General features: G+C 30.1%; 1 protein-coding gene across 4 annotated transcripts in view; it reads left to right on the top strand.

Annotated features, from left to right (window-relative positions):
• Positions 1-2,035: 2,035 nt before the first annotated feature.
• LOC144845417 (receptor-type tyrosine-protein phosphatase epsilon-like) overlaps positions 2,036-20,332 on the top strand; it is a 31,711-nt gene continuing 13,414 nt past the window's right edge. For 2 of the 4 annotated variants that reach the window (XM_078702734.1, XM_078702732.1), the window contains exons 1-19: positions 2,036-2,221; positions 4,074-4,313; positions 6,089-6,220; positions 6,544-6,849; positions 7,561-7,881; positions 8,185-8,448; positions 10,425-10,528; positions 10,936-11,131; positions 11,399-11,504; positions 12,604-12,753; positions 13,043-13,205; positions 13,533-13,575; positions 16,108-16,192; positions 16,658-16,752; positions 17,195-17,283; positions 18,502-18,592; positions 19,326-19,402; positions 19,611-19,647; positions 19,975-20,072. In XM_078702734.1, coding sequence (XP_078558860.1) covers positions 2,059-2,221; positions 4,074-4,313; positions 6,089-6,220; positions 6,544-6,849; positions 7,561-7,881; positions 8,185-8,448; positions 10,425-10,528; positions 10,936-11,131; positions 11,399-11,504; positions 12,604-12,753; positions 13,043-13,205; positions 13,533-13,575; positions 16,108-16,192; positions 16,658-16,752; positions 17,195-17,283; positions 18,502-18,592; positions 19,326-19,402; positions 19,611-19,647; positions 19,975-20,072 — 2,760 coding nt within the window. In that variant the 5' untranslated portion in view covers positions 2,036-2,058. The remainder of the gene's footprint in view (positions 2,222-4,073; positions 4,314-6,088; positions 6,221-6,543; positions 6,850-7,560; positions 7,882-8,184; positions 8,449-10,424; positions 10,529-10,935; positions 11,132-11,398; positions 11,505-12,603; positions 12,754-13,042; positions 13,206-13,532; positions 13,576-16,107; positions 16,193-16,657; positions 16,753-17,194; positions 17,284-18,501; positions 18,593-19,325; positions 19,403-19,610; positions 19,648-19,974; positions 20,073-20,332) is intronic. The other 2 variants (XM_078702733.1, XM_078702735.1) reach the window with 2 other exon arrangements.

Below are 20,332 nucleotides of genomic sequence, written 5' to 3'. Positions count from 1 at the left end.
GGTAAGTATTAAAGTCAAGTTATAAATCAAAGGTTTGGCAACATAAAATACCTTGAATTTGTAGAGGAAATATATTTAAATTGAGAACCAACACGAACAGCTTTTCTATAAATTAATTTTGTTTTTGTTAATCAAAAAGAAATTTAAACTTCATGCATTGCAAACATAAATTACATGCAAACATAAAGGAATGAAAAATAACTATAGTGATTTTTATTTTAAGCTTTTTTTGTTTAGTACAGTATAATGTTTTGTATTTAAAATTCAAAATGCATTTGTGAAAGAAATAATATGCGTTTGATGTTTTAATTTTGATGATTTTTGATTTGCTACCTTTTTTTTTAAATTGGTGCTTCAAAATATTCCTTTTTATGTTTTAATATAAATCAAATTATGGCTGATTCCTGTAGAGTTGTATGGTGAGTGTATAAATAGTGTGACGTAGGATGACCCTTCAAAAGACCAATCAAAAAATGTTATTTCTCTGTTTTTATCAAAACAAATATATTATTGACATTTTGTCCTATCTAACATACAACTCTACGTCAATCTTTACTAACCACCTATAAATTAAAGTGCTTTTGCAAAAGTAGGTAGCTATTCATGCTATTTTGTTTATAGATGATCAAAAGCCAAACATTACTTGTCCTGTTGTTGATGCTGTTTATACTGATTTTGGTAAAAATTATGCTGTGGTTAAATTTGATGACCCGGTGGTCATGGACAATGTTAATCAGAGTTTACAAGCATATTGTGATCCTGCGTCTGAAGAGCAATTTGGAGTTGGTTCAACCACAGTTACTTGTGAGGCAACTGATTTAGCAATGAATACAGGCACTTGTAGTTTTAATATAACTGTTGAAGGTTAGATACTTTTTGTTTATTCATAATGAAGCAACATTTAAACACTTTTAATAAGTGTATGATATAATTTTCTTTTACATTCACTAAACCTAAAATGCAATTTACACAGACAATTGGTAACAGTAAGCGGAAAACTGTGTAGTTTGTCCAATTTACACAGCTCATGGAATTTGCGAACGATGTGGTTGAAAGTAGGTGCTTGTAGGCCTCAAGGCTACTGTATGTTGCAAGCACTGCTGGCTTGGACATGACGTACTATGACTGACTGTCAGTAGGCCTAGTAGTCTACGCCAGTTAGGCCTGCTTTTAGAGAGCCAGTATTCCAGTCATCGTCATTTGTTGCCTAATAACCTCCCACATTTTTTTACACTTTCCTTATACAAACAATCAGTCACGTCGTATAGTAGTTTGTATTTCTGAATAATACAAAGTTCCGATACTGAGCTAAGGCTGCTACTGCACTCATATTATTGACATCGTGTCTCGACGGACGGACGCAAAAAAGTTGATATACGATGATTGGCCAGAATTCAAAATTACCACACCGCGCGCAAATTCTGCATGCTGTGTAAATGTGACAAGCTACATGTTTTTTTTTTCAAATTTGGTTGGGTTGCGTTGACCTCCGATCAAAGCCGGAAGACAGACAGATGGTAAAATCATGACTTAGTCTGTAGTTACAGTTTTTACCTCAAACAATTATTGAAATTTACAAATATAAGTTTTATTTGTTTTTTAATCCTATTTATATCATTCCAAAACAAATACCGTAAAACCTTGAAAAGAAGCCCATGGACTTCTTTTTTCAGGACTCTTGGGTGGGCTTCTTTTCAAGATTACTTTTGCAAACTAAAGAGGAGGCTTCATTTTGAAATGAATGCTGTAAATGTTGTGAATTGCTACTACAATATGATTTTTGAGACATTTGTAGTTTCCCTTATATTATTTGTCATTGTTATCTGTGATTTTATACTGATGCTGAAATAAATAAATCATTCAATCATACCATCGGGGAAGAGTGCACTTTTCCCTGATCATACACAGTTAAATGTCATGAAATGTATGTCATCGTTATAAAAAAATGTTATGCAAACTGTGGCTATGCGTTATTTATTAGATGATGAAAAGCCAGTGCTTATTTGCCCTGTTAATGATGCCTACCAAACTGATACTGGTAAAAATTATGCTACCATTATGTTTGATGTGTCGGTTGATGACAATGTGGATGAGAATTTACAAGTAATGTGTGATCCTGCTTCTGGTGATAAATTTGAAATTGGCCCAACCACAATTAATTGTAATGCAACTGATAGTGCAGGGAATACAGGCAATTGTTCGGTTGTTGTTATGGTTGAAGGTTAGTTATATTTTTTTTATTCACCATAACCCTGCATGTTTAATTAAAACCCTGTACTCCTAAAAATACATAATTCATTCAAAACATTATACACTTTTTTACTATATGTCATTGCTACAGCATTCTCATGATTCAGAACAGCTTTATAGTTCCCAGTTTCTGCCTCAAATCAACTGACGTAGACTCTAACTTTGTTAAATTGAAGAAGACAGCATGTAATTAGCTGGTTCATATACCATTTGAAAGAGCCATTGAAAGCATTATAAATAAGAATTCATTTATAATGTTTTTTAATTAAGATTAAATGATATACATGTGATTACAGTCAACTTTCCTAAAAACCAAAAGTATTTTAATTTGTTTAGGCTATTAACATGCATGATTTTGTAGGATATTCCTGTAATCGTTATGTAAATCATGTTAGTACCTTGCCTACAGATAGGGAGCCACCGATGATAATATGCCCTGAATATCTGTCAGTATCAACCGATCTACATGACAGTAAAGGATTGGTAATTTGGCATGACCCATACGTTGTGGATAACTCAGGGTCAGTCATGCTCGGATGTGACTTGAAAGTGGGACGATATCCTGTAAATGAACTATTTACCGTCTCTTGTTTTGCTACTGACCATGCAAGGAACACAGCTCACTGTAGTTTTAAATTTGAGGTCAAAGGTTAGAATTTTGCAAGGTAGCATGTGCCTGATTCAGGTCCAACTTCTTGAAGTTTAAAATCATTAACATTGTTCAACTTCTACTCTTTGGCTAATGAAGAGGCATGTCAAAATAACTGTCATGAGACCCTGTGCTTGCAAAAATTAATGTCAATGTACTGTTTATTTCTCTACTCTGAAAATTCCATTTCTACTATATATGTAATAAAAAACACTTAATAACTAATTTTCAAGTATAAATATTATATTATTGCATTTCTTTGCATAATTAATAAGCAACTCTTTCATGTAAATGCTAAATTTATTTAAATATTATATCAAAATTTTCTTTTATGCTAAATTTAAAAGCTAATATGGATAATTCTAATTTGATTTACACATTTTTGGTATTTTTACAATTTAAAGGCTTGATTTTAATTTAAAATACATTATTTTTTAACGTTATGCAGTACAGTATATTGAATTCATAGAATCTTCCAAACAAAAGATTAATGGAATGGTGTAACAGTTCAAATCATATTTAAAACAAATTGCTTTGCAGAATAACTAAATTAGCTTAAATGTTCACATGTACGTAAAATGATACAGTAATTTTAATAAATCTGGGGAAAAAATGTTTTACTCTACATATGGTTAGATAAGAAGTCTAGAAGAAATAAAAATCATATGGCATTGTATAAATAGTAAATGTGCGAACATTTACAAGATTACCTTTACATTATAGACAATTAAATGACTTATACTTTCCACTTTTGTGGACTTTAGTAGTTTATAATGTTACTCTCATGCTCATAAAGACTCCCTTTTCTGTTTCCTATTTAACCCTTAGTTTAAACTCCACTAACTGATTCTCTTTGGTTCATAAACTATGCTGTATTAGCATCTGTAGTACCTAATCCTCCTCCTAAACCAAGGTACAATACTTTCCATTCGTGCTAGAGCACCTTCTAATTTCCTCAAAGTTAAGTTATTTATTTTGAATTGCCGAAAACTTGCATTGGACAATTTTCTGCCATATTGCACATTCATGTCTCACAGAGGTCAGAGATACTTGTTTATTGCAGAGTACAATTGGCCTCTCTGCGACCAGCTAATAATATTTTAATTAAAGATCTTCTTAGTTTCTCATATTTTATATATTGTAACTGTGAAACTTTCTTGTTTTATTTACATAGACGAAGAAGGTCCAAATATTGAGTGCAAAGACATCTACAGAAGCGCATTACTAAATAATGACAGTGCAGTTGCCAACTACCCTACACCAATAGCTACAGATAATGCTGGAAATGTAACTGGCCCAGATTGTTATCCACCAAGTGGTTCAAAATTTAAAGAGGGAAATAATACAATAACATGTAATGCTACAGATAGCTATAACAATACAGGGAATTGTAGCTTCAATTTGAAAATTACAGGTAAATATATATTTATTTTTGCAATTTACTATAAATGAAAAAATGTAAAAAGTACATAAATAATAATGACTGTATCTTTATTTTGCTAACATATATATACTATATATAAAACTATAATAAATATTATAAACTGTAAATAATAATACCTATAATATTAATTTCTTTTAAATTTAAATATTTTTTTTTAAATAATCCTCCAGATCATTATTGCATTAGTATGATTTGATATACTAATGAAAATAATCAAATTTTACATAATTTAGTGTTTTTTATAGATTGATTTTTAAATATATGTATTTTGTATTAAGCTCATTTTTGGGAATTAATATTTTATTGATTTAATAAGTGGATATAATTATTAATTTCAAAAAGATTTTATTTACCAATAGGATGTTTCAATTCATGAAGCATATGTTTACAAATGTTTTTCTAGTTTTAACTTATTTCAACTTTTTAGATGAAAATCAGATGAGTATTTTTTCAATAGGTATAACATTTTTCTGCATTCCTCTTTCTCAAATGCTATTTTGTATACAAACACATATTGTATTTTGATGTTTTTAAAAAAATATTTAATTTGATTACTGTATATATTTATAGAAATACATTATTTCTATTTCTTATAAAATTTTATTTTAAAATTATAATGCTTAAAATGTATAAATGATGTTAAGAGATAGTATATATATATAATTTTAATTAATTATATAACTATTTATTTTATCTACCTTCAAGAACCTACAGGTAAAGCATTGTTTATATTACTTGTACAATTATTAATTGTTAATTTTTTTTTATCAAATTTATTTTAAATTCTAATAAAATATTAGTTTATTTGGAATTAGTTATTACTGGTAAACAGTGATAAAGTTTACCTAGTAATTTGTTAATTTTTTTTTAGTTCCTCATCATTGTAACGTTTATGTGACATATTTTTGTTTATTTAAATTTATTTTCTATTTTTTCAATAATGAAATTAAATAATTACAAAAAAAATATTACCTAACAACGATTTTAATTTCATTTATTAAATTTTAAGATATTTTTAGTTTAAAAATAATTAAATGTTTTGTTTCTGTCTCAACATTTTTACCATTCATTCTAGTGTGTTCTGTTTAGGTTTTTAAATATTGCATTTTTTATACATTTACCATATTCACTGTAGCATTTTTTATAATATAGATAATGTTCTATTATTTATTTTTTGTTTTTTAATATGAAGTACATTTTTTATGTAATGGTTTTTATTTTTACCTAATACTCACCCAAAACTAGACACATTGAGTTGCCCCAAAATGTTTGGTTTGTGTCTCTAATAACTGGTTTCTTATCTTGGAAATCTGTTTTTTTAGAATGTATTTTAAAGTTTGAAAGGATGAGTTGGCTGTTTCTATATTTTTCTTCTTTACCTATTAATAATTACATATATATTGGTCATTTTCACAGCTACTGTCAATACAGTATTAGATGATATATACTTTTATATGTATATTTTGGGGTTTTTGTTGTTAAATTTTGTAGTTCAACTTTTGAATAAAGTTATACTGACTCACACTTTTATACAATGTGACCGTTTGACCATTTAATTTGTGAGGTAATAATCAAAACGGTACTGGGTTTGGGCTGCTAGAATAGAATAGAATGGTCCCGAGACATGGCTATAGTTGATAGAAGATTGAAATGTTTTGTTAGAGATATACGTTGTTTGATTATAGTGTAATGTTTTTGTACAAAATATTACTAATACCGGTACTTGTATTATTTTGGCCTTATAGATTGTGATGTTGGTACATTTGGACCGAATTGTGGTAGTTGTGCATGTGTCAACAATACAGTTTGTGAGCCTACAGATGGTTCTTGTCCATCGTGTAAAGAAAAAGAACAATATGGATTTGATTGCAATTACAGTAAGTTTTCATTCAACATTTTGTTTCAAGCAATATATACATTATTAATTATCTAAATTTGATATTAGATATTTTGATTAAAGTATTTTTACATTATATTGATATTATTGTATATTTTGGAAAGCTTATTGAACCATAGGTAAAGTTTGACGGTCTTATTGTTAAAGTTTTCCATGGCGAATAAACAATAATAACATTAACTTTAACGGATTTAGTGCACACCTTTTTGTAGCCAGTTTTTCATAATAGTTTTAGCCAGTGAATAAATACATTACTGACTTTTTTTTTAATGATCAATTAAAACATTTTGTTTGTTTTTTTAGTGGATTTGAAAGCTACAATTGATGCTACAAATCTGAATGTTATGAACAATGTTGTAACTCAACTCATCAATAAAGATATACATCTTCTCTGTTTTTACAATCTGCTGAATATTAATGGAAACTGGAGTAAAGATGGAGAAGTCGTGAAGAATTTTACTGGAAGTATATCTATGTTTGATATGTATAACATCACCAACGTTACCTTTGATGATGTTGGCAGGTACAGTTGCACACTATATCCATTGGAATATGTTGATGTTGACGGAGTGGTACCAGATTCTGAATATGTTGATGTCAATGTTGAAGGTTAGTTTGTTTATTCTAAAATAATATTTGGTGGAAGTCGGCAATCAATAATAGATTCTTTACAGAATTCTGTAAGAAATCAACTGTGATTTTCTTTTCCACAGCGTGTCTGCTGAACTGAACATGTAAAAGCACATTTTCTAAGCTCTGAGTGGTCAAATTTTATCTTTACCAAAAATAAAAACTGTCTCAACAAATCCGTATAAGCTGATGAAAACATGCTTTAGCCTCAAATACTTTAACAAGTATCTAATCATACTTTTAAAGTAGTGAAATATGTATGTTTATATATAAAAACCATTTAAATTTCACACTCTTTTTTGGTACCGAACATTGTTTTGTCACCTAAAAACCAAGAAGCGATATTAGGAGAAAATTTTTAGTAGTAAAACATGTATATATTTAAATATGGTTTATTTTTTTTGTTTCTTATTACCCAGTTTAGTTTTAGTTGGTTATGATTACCAACATACCATTTTCATATCGCCATTTAAATTTCACAATTTTTTTAATACATCTGGAAATTAGTTTGTCACCTGAAAACCAAGAAGTGATATTAGGAGAAAATTTATTGTAGTAAAACATACATGATTTAGATATGGTTTATTTTGCCTTTGTTTCTTAATACCCATTTCTTTATTGGGTTATGATAACCAAATTACCTTTACACCCATTTTAATACACCATTTAAATTTCACACTCTTTTTTTAGTATCTCCGAACATTATTTTGTCACCTAAAAGCCAAGAAGCGGAATTAGGAGAAAATTTGACATTTTATTGCTCTGCAAGTGGGACACCAGAAGTTGAAATAACTTGGATAACTAATGAAAGGACAATCAGTGAGAAGGAAGGAAAGTACAACATTACTTCTCAAATCGCAATTAATAATAACATCTCCACGACAAACAGTTCATTGGTTGTTTACAATATTGCAAGAGAGGATAATGGTGACTATTTATGTACAGCCATGAATGACCTAGTAAACACCATGCCTGGACCTGAGGAGAGTAGTTTTTCCATAACTGTTTTTGGTACGTATAGTTTTCATTGACTTTTTAATACTTTTTAAAATTGTCTAAACTTTTATTCTACTAAGCGTAAATAATGTATTCAATTATGGTGGTAAGTCAATCCATTTCATATATTAATGCTAGATTACATCAAATCACACTGTACACACTATTAAGAAAATATGCTGAAATGCACTCTCTATGATATAAGAGTTCAATGGAGTAGTTATTGAATATCATATGACCCACAATCATTCAATTAAATGACAAGAATCTGCTCAATTGTGTACTTTTTTATTATTTAAATTGTTTTTATTTTACCAGAAAAACCTGACCGTGTTAGCTCTCTGAATACTATGCCTGAAGAACGACAAATACATGTTAGTTGGACAAGAGGAAATAACAATAATAGACCAATCATAAATTGCACTGTTGGCTATAGCTTTACAAGTGAACTTGCAGAAAACGGTGAATCACACACAATCAAGAATCTGCAGCCTAATACAGAGTATACTATCAGAGTTTTCTGTACAAATGACATAGGAGCAAGTGATTCAGTATATAGAGAAACAAAAACAGAAGAAGATGGTGAGTATCATTGTTATAATATCAAATAACTTCAAAATAGAGATAAAGGGTCCATTATGCATTAATTTCATTGTTAAATAGCTATAAACATTTAATTTGTGTGTAGGTAGCTAACCCATTGCTTGATAAATAGTGAGTATGCAAATATCTCAAGTACCAAGCTAGTGCAATACCACAGTTACATACAATATAGCTGTGAAGTAAAATTTCTATTGTACTTTTTCTATGAGAATATTGTAAACATGATGATGAGTGAAAGTGGTACATTTTGTGCAAAACATGATTTGTTAAAGAACTTTAAAAAGTAAATGTATGAAGCACCGAGAAAGGGGCAAATTAGAAAACTAATTTAACTTACAAAAAGAAGCACTTTTTTTACTGATAACAATAATATACAAATGATGAAATTTTTATGAGTTGAATATTGTCATAAGTTGAATGGAATGGTCAAATCATTCAATGAATGAATATATTCTGTCCATTCAATGAACATAAAACATTCACTTCCAATATTTACATTTTCATTCGGATAGCAAATGCTAAGCTGCACAATAATGGGAGTCAAGTAATAAGGATTACCCCCTGAAAAAATGTTGTTGAATAATGCAATTTTAATGTCACCTAATAGATCCACTTTGACTATAAATTGGATAAAAAAAACTGTAAAAGACTGTAATTTTAAGCAAAACAATAGTCAAGTTGACTGCATAATTTTCATTTCAGTTTTATTTCATTTTCACTTTTCCAAAGTGGAGGAGCCTAGTAAAAGAAAACATAGTTTGTAATGATAAGGCTCCTCAAGATATGGTTAAAAACCTGTCTATACAGAATGTTTATTGCTATACTTGAATGACATTTTGTTGGCATGGTACTTAAGCTCTGTCTACACTATCAAAGTAGTTCATGACAAAAATCGTAGTGTGATGTGCCCAAATATGGTAGTGATATGCCCAAATATGGTAGTTATATGACTTCATCGTATATGAACACATCACATTTTGTAGTCACATAAAATTTGATAGTGTAGACAGAGCTTTCGATTGCCTTGATTTTATCAATACCTAAAAAAACGTTCCATTCCTATGTTAGTATGAGTACAGTGGTATGACGTTTGTTTATTACAAAAATCAGCTGTGCAGTTTTTTTAATATGCTGCATGTTTTTACGTTTTTGGTTGTGATCATTACAAGAAGCATATAACCAGTTTTTACTTTTACGCAATAACCTGCATTCATTTTAATACCTCAATACAACTTGGTATGTTTTTTTTAGTTTCTTATTTTGAATTTATGTTAATAAAAAACCATATTACATATAACAGCATGATTAATATTTTTAGTTTTTATTTTGATACCAGTATTAGAAAATCTATCCTGTTGTCAACCTCTCTATTTAGTTACATTTTACTAATTTTCTACTAACAGTTTTACACCCATTTCATGGATCATAAAATAATATTGCATTAATAACTAACCATTATGAAAATGATAAAGATGAGAATTAAAGCAGTAATCATATATCAATAAATATCAATATCACCAAACATTTATTTATTTCGACTGATAAACGTATTGCAGTTTGTTTATATATTATATAGTCAGGGTCATGTCAAGAAGTACAGTAGTACTTGTCACGAGATGACCCTATAGAATGAAACTACTATTACTACTATTATATTTGGAGGTGTTTTTTTTGTGCATGTTTAACAATCTTACTCAATGGTCTCCTGTCCCCAAACACAATTATGTTTTAGGATTATTATGTTATAGTGGTCAAATGTATTTAAATTAGACCAATTGATTTATATATCTCATGCAATTAATAATGTAGTTTTGTTTAGTTATTTGATAATTAACATGATAATTAGAATAATAAAACATTTCAAGTACAGTATTTGTAAAAATGTAGTTATAAGTCACAAAATAATTAAGTAATCTTTTAATATGATGGATTTTTTTTTATCCAATTATAAATAGCTCCGTCACCACCAACGGAAGTAACGGCAAACTATGAGAATGAAGGATGTAAAGTAACGTGGGAAGAACCAAAAGAAGTAAACGGTCAAATTCAAAAGTATAGTGTAAGTGAACTGTTAAATAAAGACTTGACCCTATGGCAAATGGTATTATACACTAGAAATATGTATACTATATTATTTGATATGATCAACAATTCTTCAAAATATGCCTCAAAGAGCTATAATGCAATAAAAACATTTATAATAGAGAATTAAAGTCATGTGAATGTTTTTTTTTAAAATGACTACATGCCCATTTGTTCAAATAGTAGTCAAGCCCGAAATCAGTGGTATAGTTGATAGTTGTGAGGAAAAGAACCCCTTATAATAATACTGACTACGATATCGTAATGGAGAAAACTTGCACCACCAACCTATGTACAAACAACGATGAGTGGATTGTACAATGTATATTTTCACAGTATTATTTAAGCCATGATAATTCAATGAGTAAACAATTCTGATTGCAGGTTTACTACACTATTGAGGCTCTTAATGAATATCCTGGAGTGCCATTGAATTCTAAAGACATTAATGATAAAAGCAGCAGAACTTACTCACTACAACCTGTAGTGCTATATTCAAAGTACACAATATATGTAACTGCTACTACAGTAAAGGAGAGTGGTCGATCAGAAGAGAGAACTTGCACAACCCCTGCAGGAGGTAAGGTTTTGAAACCAGTATTATGATTTTACTAAATAATTTTTGTTAAAATTTAATTTAAAACAGGCAGCAGTTTCATTGAATTTTAAGTACTGTATATCCTCAGGTACAGTCCCACCCCCAAATATGTAGAAAAGAGTGGGAAAATTTGAATTATTTTGGTAACCTGCACTTACACTACTAATTAATCAACAACCAATCACTATTCCCATTTCTCCTCTATAGTCCATGGCAACTAAGTTGCATGTTTATGTATATTTCTTTTAGCACCAAGTTTTGTAATGCAACCAGAGCAGCCAAATAATCAAGAGATTAAACACGATTCATTTAAAGTTAAATTTGTAAAGCCTAGTGCACGAAATGGACCAATCAGGTAATGAATAATTTATATATGAAAGGTATCTGTAAAGATAGGATAAGATAAGATAACTTTATTTTGTCCACAAAACAAGTGGAAATAATGGTGTTTGTCTCATTACAAAGATGAAACAAATATCAAAACAATTCTATCCTAAAGTTATTAACACCAATATTAAGTCAAAAAGTCAAAATCATCAACAAAATAGAAAATAATTATCTACCTAACCTTGCGGTTGTACTGGATGACACTGGAGGGAACAAAGGAGTTTGCGAATCTATTTGTTTTTGTATTAAGGAGTCTCATACTACCAGTTGGATTTAATTGGTCAATTATAACCTGATAAAGGTGTTTTAATCAAAAAGGCTAAGGCTTTAAAAGTTGAGCAGTAATTGGATAAACCGGTAAAATGTAGTTATGCAGTAACTGCAGTAGAAAACTTGTCTTAATACTAAATCAGTAAAAAGAAACTTTATACGGACACGACACAGGTTTGTTATTGTTCAGCAGTGTAAAAGGGGTAATTGTACATCTCGCATTCTTTTTTTCTAAACAATGGTTACGAATGAATTATGTAATAATCTATCTGCACCATAGTGGTTACTTCACAGTAAATACACGGAGGAAACTTTCTTCAACTTCTAGTCAGTTGTGTATGGCTCAGTGGTTTGTGCTCGTGTCTATAGCATTCGAGGTACCAAAATCAAGTCTCACCTTGGGATCCTCTTCATATACTATAAATAATTCTGAACAAAATCAATCAATCAATATATCACTTAAAATCAATTATCTTTATTTAAATCAATGCATATAACCTATAATTCGTCATAGTGACAAATTAAATCTAGTTAACTTTTCTACTTGTGAATACAGAGACAATGTTTTTGTTGATCTTGTTACTTAGTTTGGCATAGTTGTCGCTTGACCGAGTTCGCATATTTCTGGTCTTTGAATGATTCAGGATGATTCAGACTGGTATTTCAGTTTTATCATCTGTTTCACATTCTGCAGTGTTGTTATTGCTCTCTGTTGGTTTAAAGTTCTGCTTGGTAGTTGTTATTAGTAATAATGGTTAATAATAATTATTAATTACTATAAATATTCATCATTTTAGCTGTTATGCAGTGATTGTTATCCAGTTGGAAGAAACCGATGTCAAGGACAGCTTACAATTGGATCAGTATACTGAAGAAAGTAAACTTCAAACTTATGAAAAAGCTAAAGACAGACCACATGTACCATATATTGCAGAAGTGTTTAAGGAGTAAGTACACTTGATTTTTATTTAGTACTTATTTATTTGTTTGTTTAAACAAATGATGGTGATCCATCGAAAGCTGATCATTTGGGAACCACCATATATAAAAACTAAATAGTGTAATTAACATTTACTGTATATATAAAAGTACAGAAATCTTCAAAATTTATATTCAAATAAAAATTTGATTATATTTTCTATATCTTAGCAATATCAGAACCAATGTTTTTTTTCTTCTTTTTTAAGATTTACAGTATATAGATATTATTTAAGATTGTTTTATCTGTCTGTTTAGTGATAATTTTGAGGAAGAAGTCACAATTGGAAGCGGTGAGACCACTACCTGCAGTTTACCGACCAGTGGTCGAAAACGTTCAACAAATACTCTTAAAGGTCACAACGGAGGTTTGAAAAGTAGTACAAAATATACAGTATATCTTCGATCTTATGTTGGTGGGGTAAGTTTATGTTTCTACATGGACTTGAACTTTATTATCGCAATTCATTATATGAATAAATTGAAGTTGAACATAAAATATCGCATATAATATAATCGCCACAATACCAAGACCAGATTTATTCGTACCCTATTGACCCTAAGCTTGCGCAACATAACAATGTTTTGGCCTTATTATTTTCATTGTCATAAATACTATTGGTAGGCTGTGATAAAATGTCCACGCTAGTACTGTACTTAAATAATCAATTTATTACAATAAATACAATTTACTTGTTCTTAAATTTCATACCTAAACACTTTTTCACATTTTTTTCTTTTGTTCTAGGTCTCTGCATCTAGTGAACTTTTGGATCCAGTAACAACTGGCAGTAAGTTTTTTCTTTTTTGTTTGTTTCTATATTAATTAAGAATAATTCTTTGTTTAATTTGTTCTATCAACTATACATGTAAATTAATTAATATGGAAAATGAATAAACATTTCTAAACTGTCGTCTGAAATGTGTTTTATTTTTGTCCCACTAATACAATACACTTTCATTTATGAATCCTCCTATGTTGTAAATTTATTCATTCGACAATCTTAATAATCACATTAAAGTTTTTGCTTACCGACATATTCCTTTATTCCATTTCTATCACCAACAATAATAAACAAAACCTAACACATATTTTATAGACAGTGCTCATATTTTGAAATATCGCATAACACAAAACAATACATGGCATGAAGTAGCACTGTGTGTAGTCAATTCATAAGACATGTTTATATTGTCCATAATGAGTCAAAGTTTGTGGTGTGACGTGTCAGTGCATGCAGTGAATTCATATGGCACATTGATCTCTGTGCTCCACAGTGAATAGAGGCATGTAAGTTGTGCTATATATATAGCGTGCTGCCAAAAGATTGACCAAAATATTTACTACAAAATATGAATGAAGTCATTTATTGCCTTTAGCTGTCTGCACTATCAGACTAGTTTGACAAAAAAAGTGTGATTTGTCCAAATATGGTTGATATACCCAAATATGGTACTGATATAACATCATCAAGTCCATATATGGGCACATCACATTTTTTTGTCACATAAAGTTTGATAGTGTAGACAGAACTTTAGAAATCTATTACATGCTTGTTATACGGTTATAATCAAAAACATAGTATTTATTATAATTATATAGTATTTGTTGTAATTTTTCAATCTTTATCTATATGATCTTGAATCAGGTGAAAGCAGAAAATCAGTTGGATCTCCAATGAGTATGTCAACCTATTGATTGCTTTTGAAAGAAATTTTAACAAAATATTTATATTTTTTAATGTTATGTTCTACTATTCATGATGCAATTTTGACTGCTTGGTTAACCTGATTGATGTTACCTTTTACAATTTTTAAATGTCATTAAATTACTACTCATAAGACCTAATATTATGTTTGGATTCAAATATCTGTGAATTCTAGGCCTATTCCCTCTGTTAGAATGAAGCATACAACGTGTAAAGTCCATAGAAAAAGAATTAAAATTGATGTCATTTGGGATAAAAATACATGGATTTTCTTCCAAATTTTCTGTAGAGATTACTGGGATCATTGTGTGTTCCTTTTCTTTTTACCTCTTTTCAATATTTAACTATATCTCCCTCTCTATATCTCAAAATAAATTGGCCGATAATCATAATCATTCATTATTCATGTAACAGCACTTTAGACTATGATAGATCAGCAATTTATATGAAATAATTGAACCCCATAACAAATATTTAACAATTCTTCATCTCCAACTTTTTAATTTGTGTTTCTTCTATTTTCTAATATCAACTGCATATTCAAATTAATATGAGTGTGCATGCCCTTTTTTTTATCCAATAAAATCCTCATAATATGGCCAGTTAAAACTCAAATGAATACATTTTATTTATTAAACTTATCAACAATTAAAGTGGAGTATTAATATTTCCCATAAATACTTAAATTATGCATCATGTTGCATGCTCAAATGTGTTAAAACAACATGTAAAAAAACAACCAATTATAAACTTTGAAACATTTAACCCTCACAACAAGTTTCAAATGTACCACTGTGGTTTTTCTGAATTCCATTTAGTTCAAATTATTACAGTATGTAATATTGCAATTTTGAGACTGTGCTGGACTTGTTGCGGGATTCAAACTGAAAACTACAAAATGTTTGTGCGACAAAAACTAGAAAATATCAGTGTAAAATGAAAGACAAAAGATTTAGGCTTAAAAATATTGGGTACTTTGTATTCAGTGACTAACATGTTGTGCGTTGGAAACCAAGATTAACAATTGTTGGATCATAAGATTGTGCATGCTAGTAGAATGCCTGTTAAAATGTTACAAAGAAATGTTTAGTAAAAAGCTCCCTCTGGGGTTGAGTTTGAGTTATAAATCTGCAATATAATACGAACCAGTTTATATTTTAATTGCATAAAATGTTATTCAGTCACCAAAGATTCACCTATAATGCAGTAATTCCTGTATTAAGGAGACACCTTTGGAACCAAACAAATTGTCCACTTTCTTAATAGTGGTTTCCCTTGAATAGGGTTTTCGTAGTGTTAACACATATAATTTACCTCTTTCAGTTTACAGGAAAGTGTCTCCTTAATAGAGGTGTCCCCTTAATAGGTGTGTACCCTTAATATGCATGTCCTCCTAATGGGCGTGTCCCATTAATAGGCACATCCCAAAGAAGGTGTTCTACTGTACTTTGAATATTAGGAGAAATAATACTCATTGAAAAGTTACGAAATAAATGATGTTAAAAGAAAAAACTTTATGTATTTAATGATTTGATAATATTGTGTTCTTATGGATAAAAGTAAAAAAAAAAAAAGTTTGAACATGTTTATTTATATTTGTATCTGTCATTACAGGAGACAATACCCCACTTGTTGCAGTCATTGTTGTTATTGTACTTCTGATTGTTATTGTCATCATTCTTGCTGGCTTTTTGATGAGGTATGTTATTTTGTATTATATAACAAGTAAATAGATTCCAGTCATTTGATTGGACAATTGTTGGTCACATGATAAAAAGTGGCCTACCAATCGCTCCACATAGCGCAGTGTGTTTTGATTTTTACTGACTGGAGCCCAGACAGCGCAACCCCTTAACAACATCAAATCAACAATGCTTTGTGCATGCTCCAGTGACTTTGCGCATGCTCCAGCCAGAGTGCAGTGAATTGCAATCAATCAAAAAACCATCACACTCATAAACATTCATTAGGTGTTTAATATTAATTGTTATTTTATGCACTGAATGTTTGGTATGGTATGGACCATTACAACATTATTTCACTGATGTTACTGCAGTAACTAAATTTCTTTTACTCTTAAACCTTAGCAAACTTGTTTGGGTATTCATTCTACTGTTAAACCTCTACATTAAAACTAAAACTCATTATTGTTATCACTTCACAGGCACAGAAGAGTTGAAATTGGGAATATATTTAGACGACCCAGCAACCGTCCACCACAAGAAATATTTAGTTTGGAAAATGATGGTTATATACAAGGTTTGTGTTAGTTATCATTTAAACTTCAATATAGTATTTTGTTTATCTTCTAACAAACTTAATGTACTAAATTTAAATGGAAAAAGGTGATGATGCTTATTTTTTTTTAATGAATCGAGAAGAATCAAAGTGAATTCACAGTTTACATATACTATATAATATATACATAAATATGATGTTTACAACTAAAATTGAAAAACATGGGCATACTGCGTACATTCGCTTCGTACTGATCGACCAAAGTCCATCCCGATAGTACACAAAGTATACTGAGCTTATACGCATGCGCAGATTAATATTTTGTACTTCCTTTATCTCATTTTATTGGGGTTTTTTAAAAAACAAAACTAAATGTCTTTAAAAACAAATTTAAAATTGTCCCTAACCAGTAACACTGGTTCCCGTTCCTTTTCCAAGTTAAGCTTCATTTGTTTTGTTCTAGAATATCCAGCTATTGCAATAGACAGACTTGGGGAAACCTTCGAAGAAAAACACAGAGACAACGACAAACTATTTAACCAGGAGTACAAGGTGACATTGTGGGCCTATGATTTGCACCTTGCTTTGCATGAATCAATACTGTTGATTTTCCCCCTTTTTTTATGTCATTGCTTTGTTTTGATATTTTTACCTTTTTGGTGTTTGGTTTCTTTACTTCTTCTGGCAATACCTTTTTCCAACCAAGAGGAATTGTGGTATCTTGCATGTAGTTGAGAGCTGCACAAGTGCGTTACAGCATGGAATGTCTTCCTTCAACGTGTTCTTTTTTTTCTTGTCCGATTGTACCAGTGCCTTGTTTTCAAACTTTTCTAAGCAATGTTTGAATATTTTGTTGATCGTTGTTTTACTGTATCTTTTGAAATGTTTATCAACAACCTTGCAGTAATTTTTAAGACATTCACTGCATTTAACAACCTGGATACTGTGTACTACTGAATAGGATAAATTTACAGAATATTGGAAGCTATAGCCTATACCTCTCGAATATGAATTAAATATGTTATATTTGATTTAATTCCCTGCCTACAATTACTATGAAAGTGAAAGTTACATTGCTCATGTCTTTTTTCTAGCACTTTTCTGGTGGTGTTTTTTCAGATGGTTATGGGGCATATTTGAAACAGCTTTGCTTAACCTGGCTGGTACCTAATTGTACTGATTAACTGTCCCAATAAGTTATTACATAATGTCAGAGAATTTTCAGAAAGAGTAGTACATTACAATTGGAATTTTCGCCTACCCTCAATCTTGGAAGCCTAATTTTACCATTCTAGGATCTATTTCTGGACTGTTGCTTCTAAATATTTGATTAGTAGTGGCAGGAACAGGAATGGTAGCAGCATGAGTTGCTCTCAACCATTGATCTATTTAATATAATACCTGTAAATGCCATATATCCAGCTGCCTAGGGTATGAACTGTTCCAGAGTCTTATGCACAACATAACCTTAAAAAAAACCCTTAACTCATCAAAAACCACTGTACAGGCCTCTAAAGACCAGTCTAGAAGCGTATTAAATCAAGATTGGTTATTTATGTAAGGTACAATAACTGCATTAAAACTGCATAACAAGAATTTGTCAAAAACTATTTGAATCATGGTAAGTTTGTGTTGTGTATGATGCAACACTATTTGAGTTGGGTTTGTATGCACGGACTGCATTTCACATTTATATATTTATGTTATTTCTAAATGGACATTTTTTAATTGTATATTTAAATTTTTCAATGACATTTTGTTGATTAATAGTCATTACCGGCTTCGTCCAGACCAATTACAACTGAAGCGAGTAGTATACCTGAAAATAAGGGCAAGAATAGATATATCAACATTTTAGCATGTAAGTGTACAGTACAGTTCTATTGATACGGAGCTTTTGATTTGCGAAGACTGACAACATAACTAGGTCATGTCAAGTGATGTATTGTCGGCCGTTTTCTGGATCTAGAAACCACCTAAAACTGCCCTGCATGTGCACAATGAATTGACATGACCTAGCTAATGCTCTGTCTACACAATCAAACTTTATGTGACAAAAAAAAATGTGATGTGCCCATATATGGACATGATGATGTCACATCATCACTACCATTTTTAAGCATATCACTACCATATTTGGGCATATCACACTTTTTTTGTCAAACTAGTTTTATAATGTAGACAGTTGTCGGTCATTGCAAATCAAAGCTCCTTAATGAAAAGAAAAGAAAGAAAAGTTGTTATGGAGGTGATGATGCAGTGAGGATAATGGTACTGTGGTTTGCTGGTTGACATGTTTGCTTACCAATTCCGTGGTTCAAATCATGCTATTACCTTGTAAGATCTTGTTGAGAAAGCATAGGTTTCCCATCCTGTAATTTTCTGATTTATATTATTTTAAAATAAAAAAGATAAAAATTATCTGTTAATTGTCATTAAAAAATATAGCAATGTCATTGTTGTTATTGACAACTGTATGATGAAAATAGACAGTAATATGATAACATGGTTATGGTTTTTAAATTTAATGATGTTCATAATTGATCATTTTTAGTTTGGATTTTGCTAAAACATTTTTTTTCCATTTTCTTTAGATGACCATAGCCGTGTAATTCTCACAGAGATTGAAGGAGAACCTGGTTCAGACTATATTAATGCATGTTACGTCGATGTAAGATTTTTGTTTTGTTTTACCTATCAACCCTAACTCATAGACATGGCCTTTAAATATATAAAAAAATGTTATGGTATTTTTAGGTTAAAATCCTGTCAAAAAATTCCACTCCCTAAGAATAAATTTTTATTGATAATCATACATAGTGTATACAGTATACTTGAGAAGAGATTCCAATTAAAATATCTTATTTCTTTCACAACAGGGCTATGACTTCAGTAATAAATTTATTGCTGCCCAAGGTACGTGTTTACACAAATACATGTCTTTCCTATGAAATCATGTGATGATTTAGATGTAAAATTCCTTTTTTCAATTCAATAGAAGACATTAGTTAAAGGTTTCACCTGTGTATCTTTGTATGTATAGTATTGATAAATGCAAATTTTCTTTTTTGATGATCCAACATGTTTGAATAAAATCCTAAACTTACGTTTATTACTTATGATTAAGCTGTGTCAAAGAACCAGTGAAAGCTCGAGTAAAAACGTAACATATTGGATCATAAAAAAGAAAATTTGTATTTATTAATAGAAAAACAATGTAACATATATTGATTTACCCTATAGGACCAAAAGAAGAAACAGTTGTGGATTTCTGGCGAATGATATGGGAGCAAAGGTCCCCTGCTATTGTTATGCTTACAAAGACATTTGAGAAAGGAAGGGTATGAACATATTCAGTCTAGTATTTTAATATATGCTATTTAGTAAAGTTAGCATGTGATTAAAAGGAAGTAAAACACAAGGTGTACCGCAAATAAATTTACTAGTGTTTATTCACCATGCAAACCTTTAAACCTTTTGTTTTTGTGCAATAAATATAAATATTTGCTCAGTTATTTATTTGTGTTACAACAAATACTAATAGTCCACTTTTATTATGTAATTTGAGTTTGATACACATTTATAATGTTTTATTTTTATT

Source organism: Antedon bifida, chromosome 6 (genome assembly GCF_963402885.1).
Source record: "Antedon bifida chromosome 6, ecAntBifi1.1, whole genome shotgun sequence".
Taxonomy (NCBI): domain Eukaryota; kingdom Metazoa; phylum Echinodermata; class Crinoidea; order Comatulida; family Antedonidae; genus Antedon; species Antedon bifida.
This window is presented reverse-complemented; position numbering and strand designations above follow the sequence as displayed.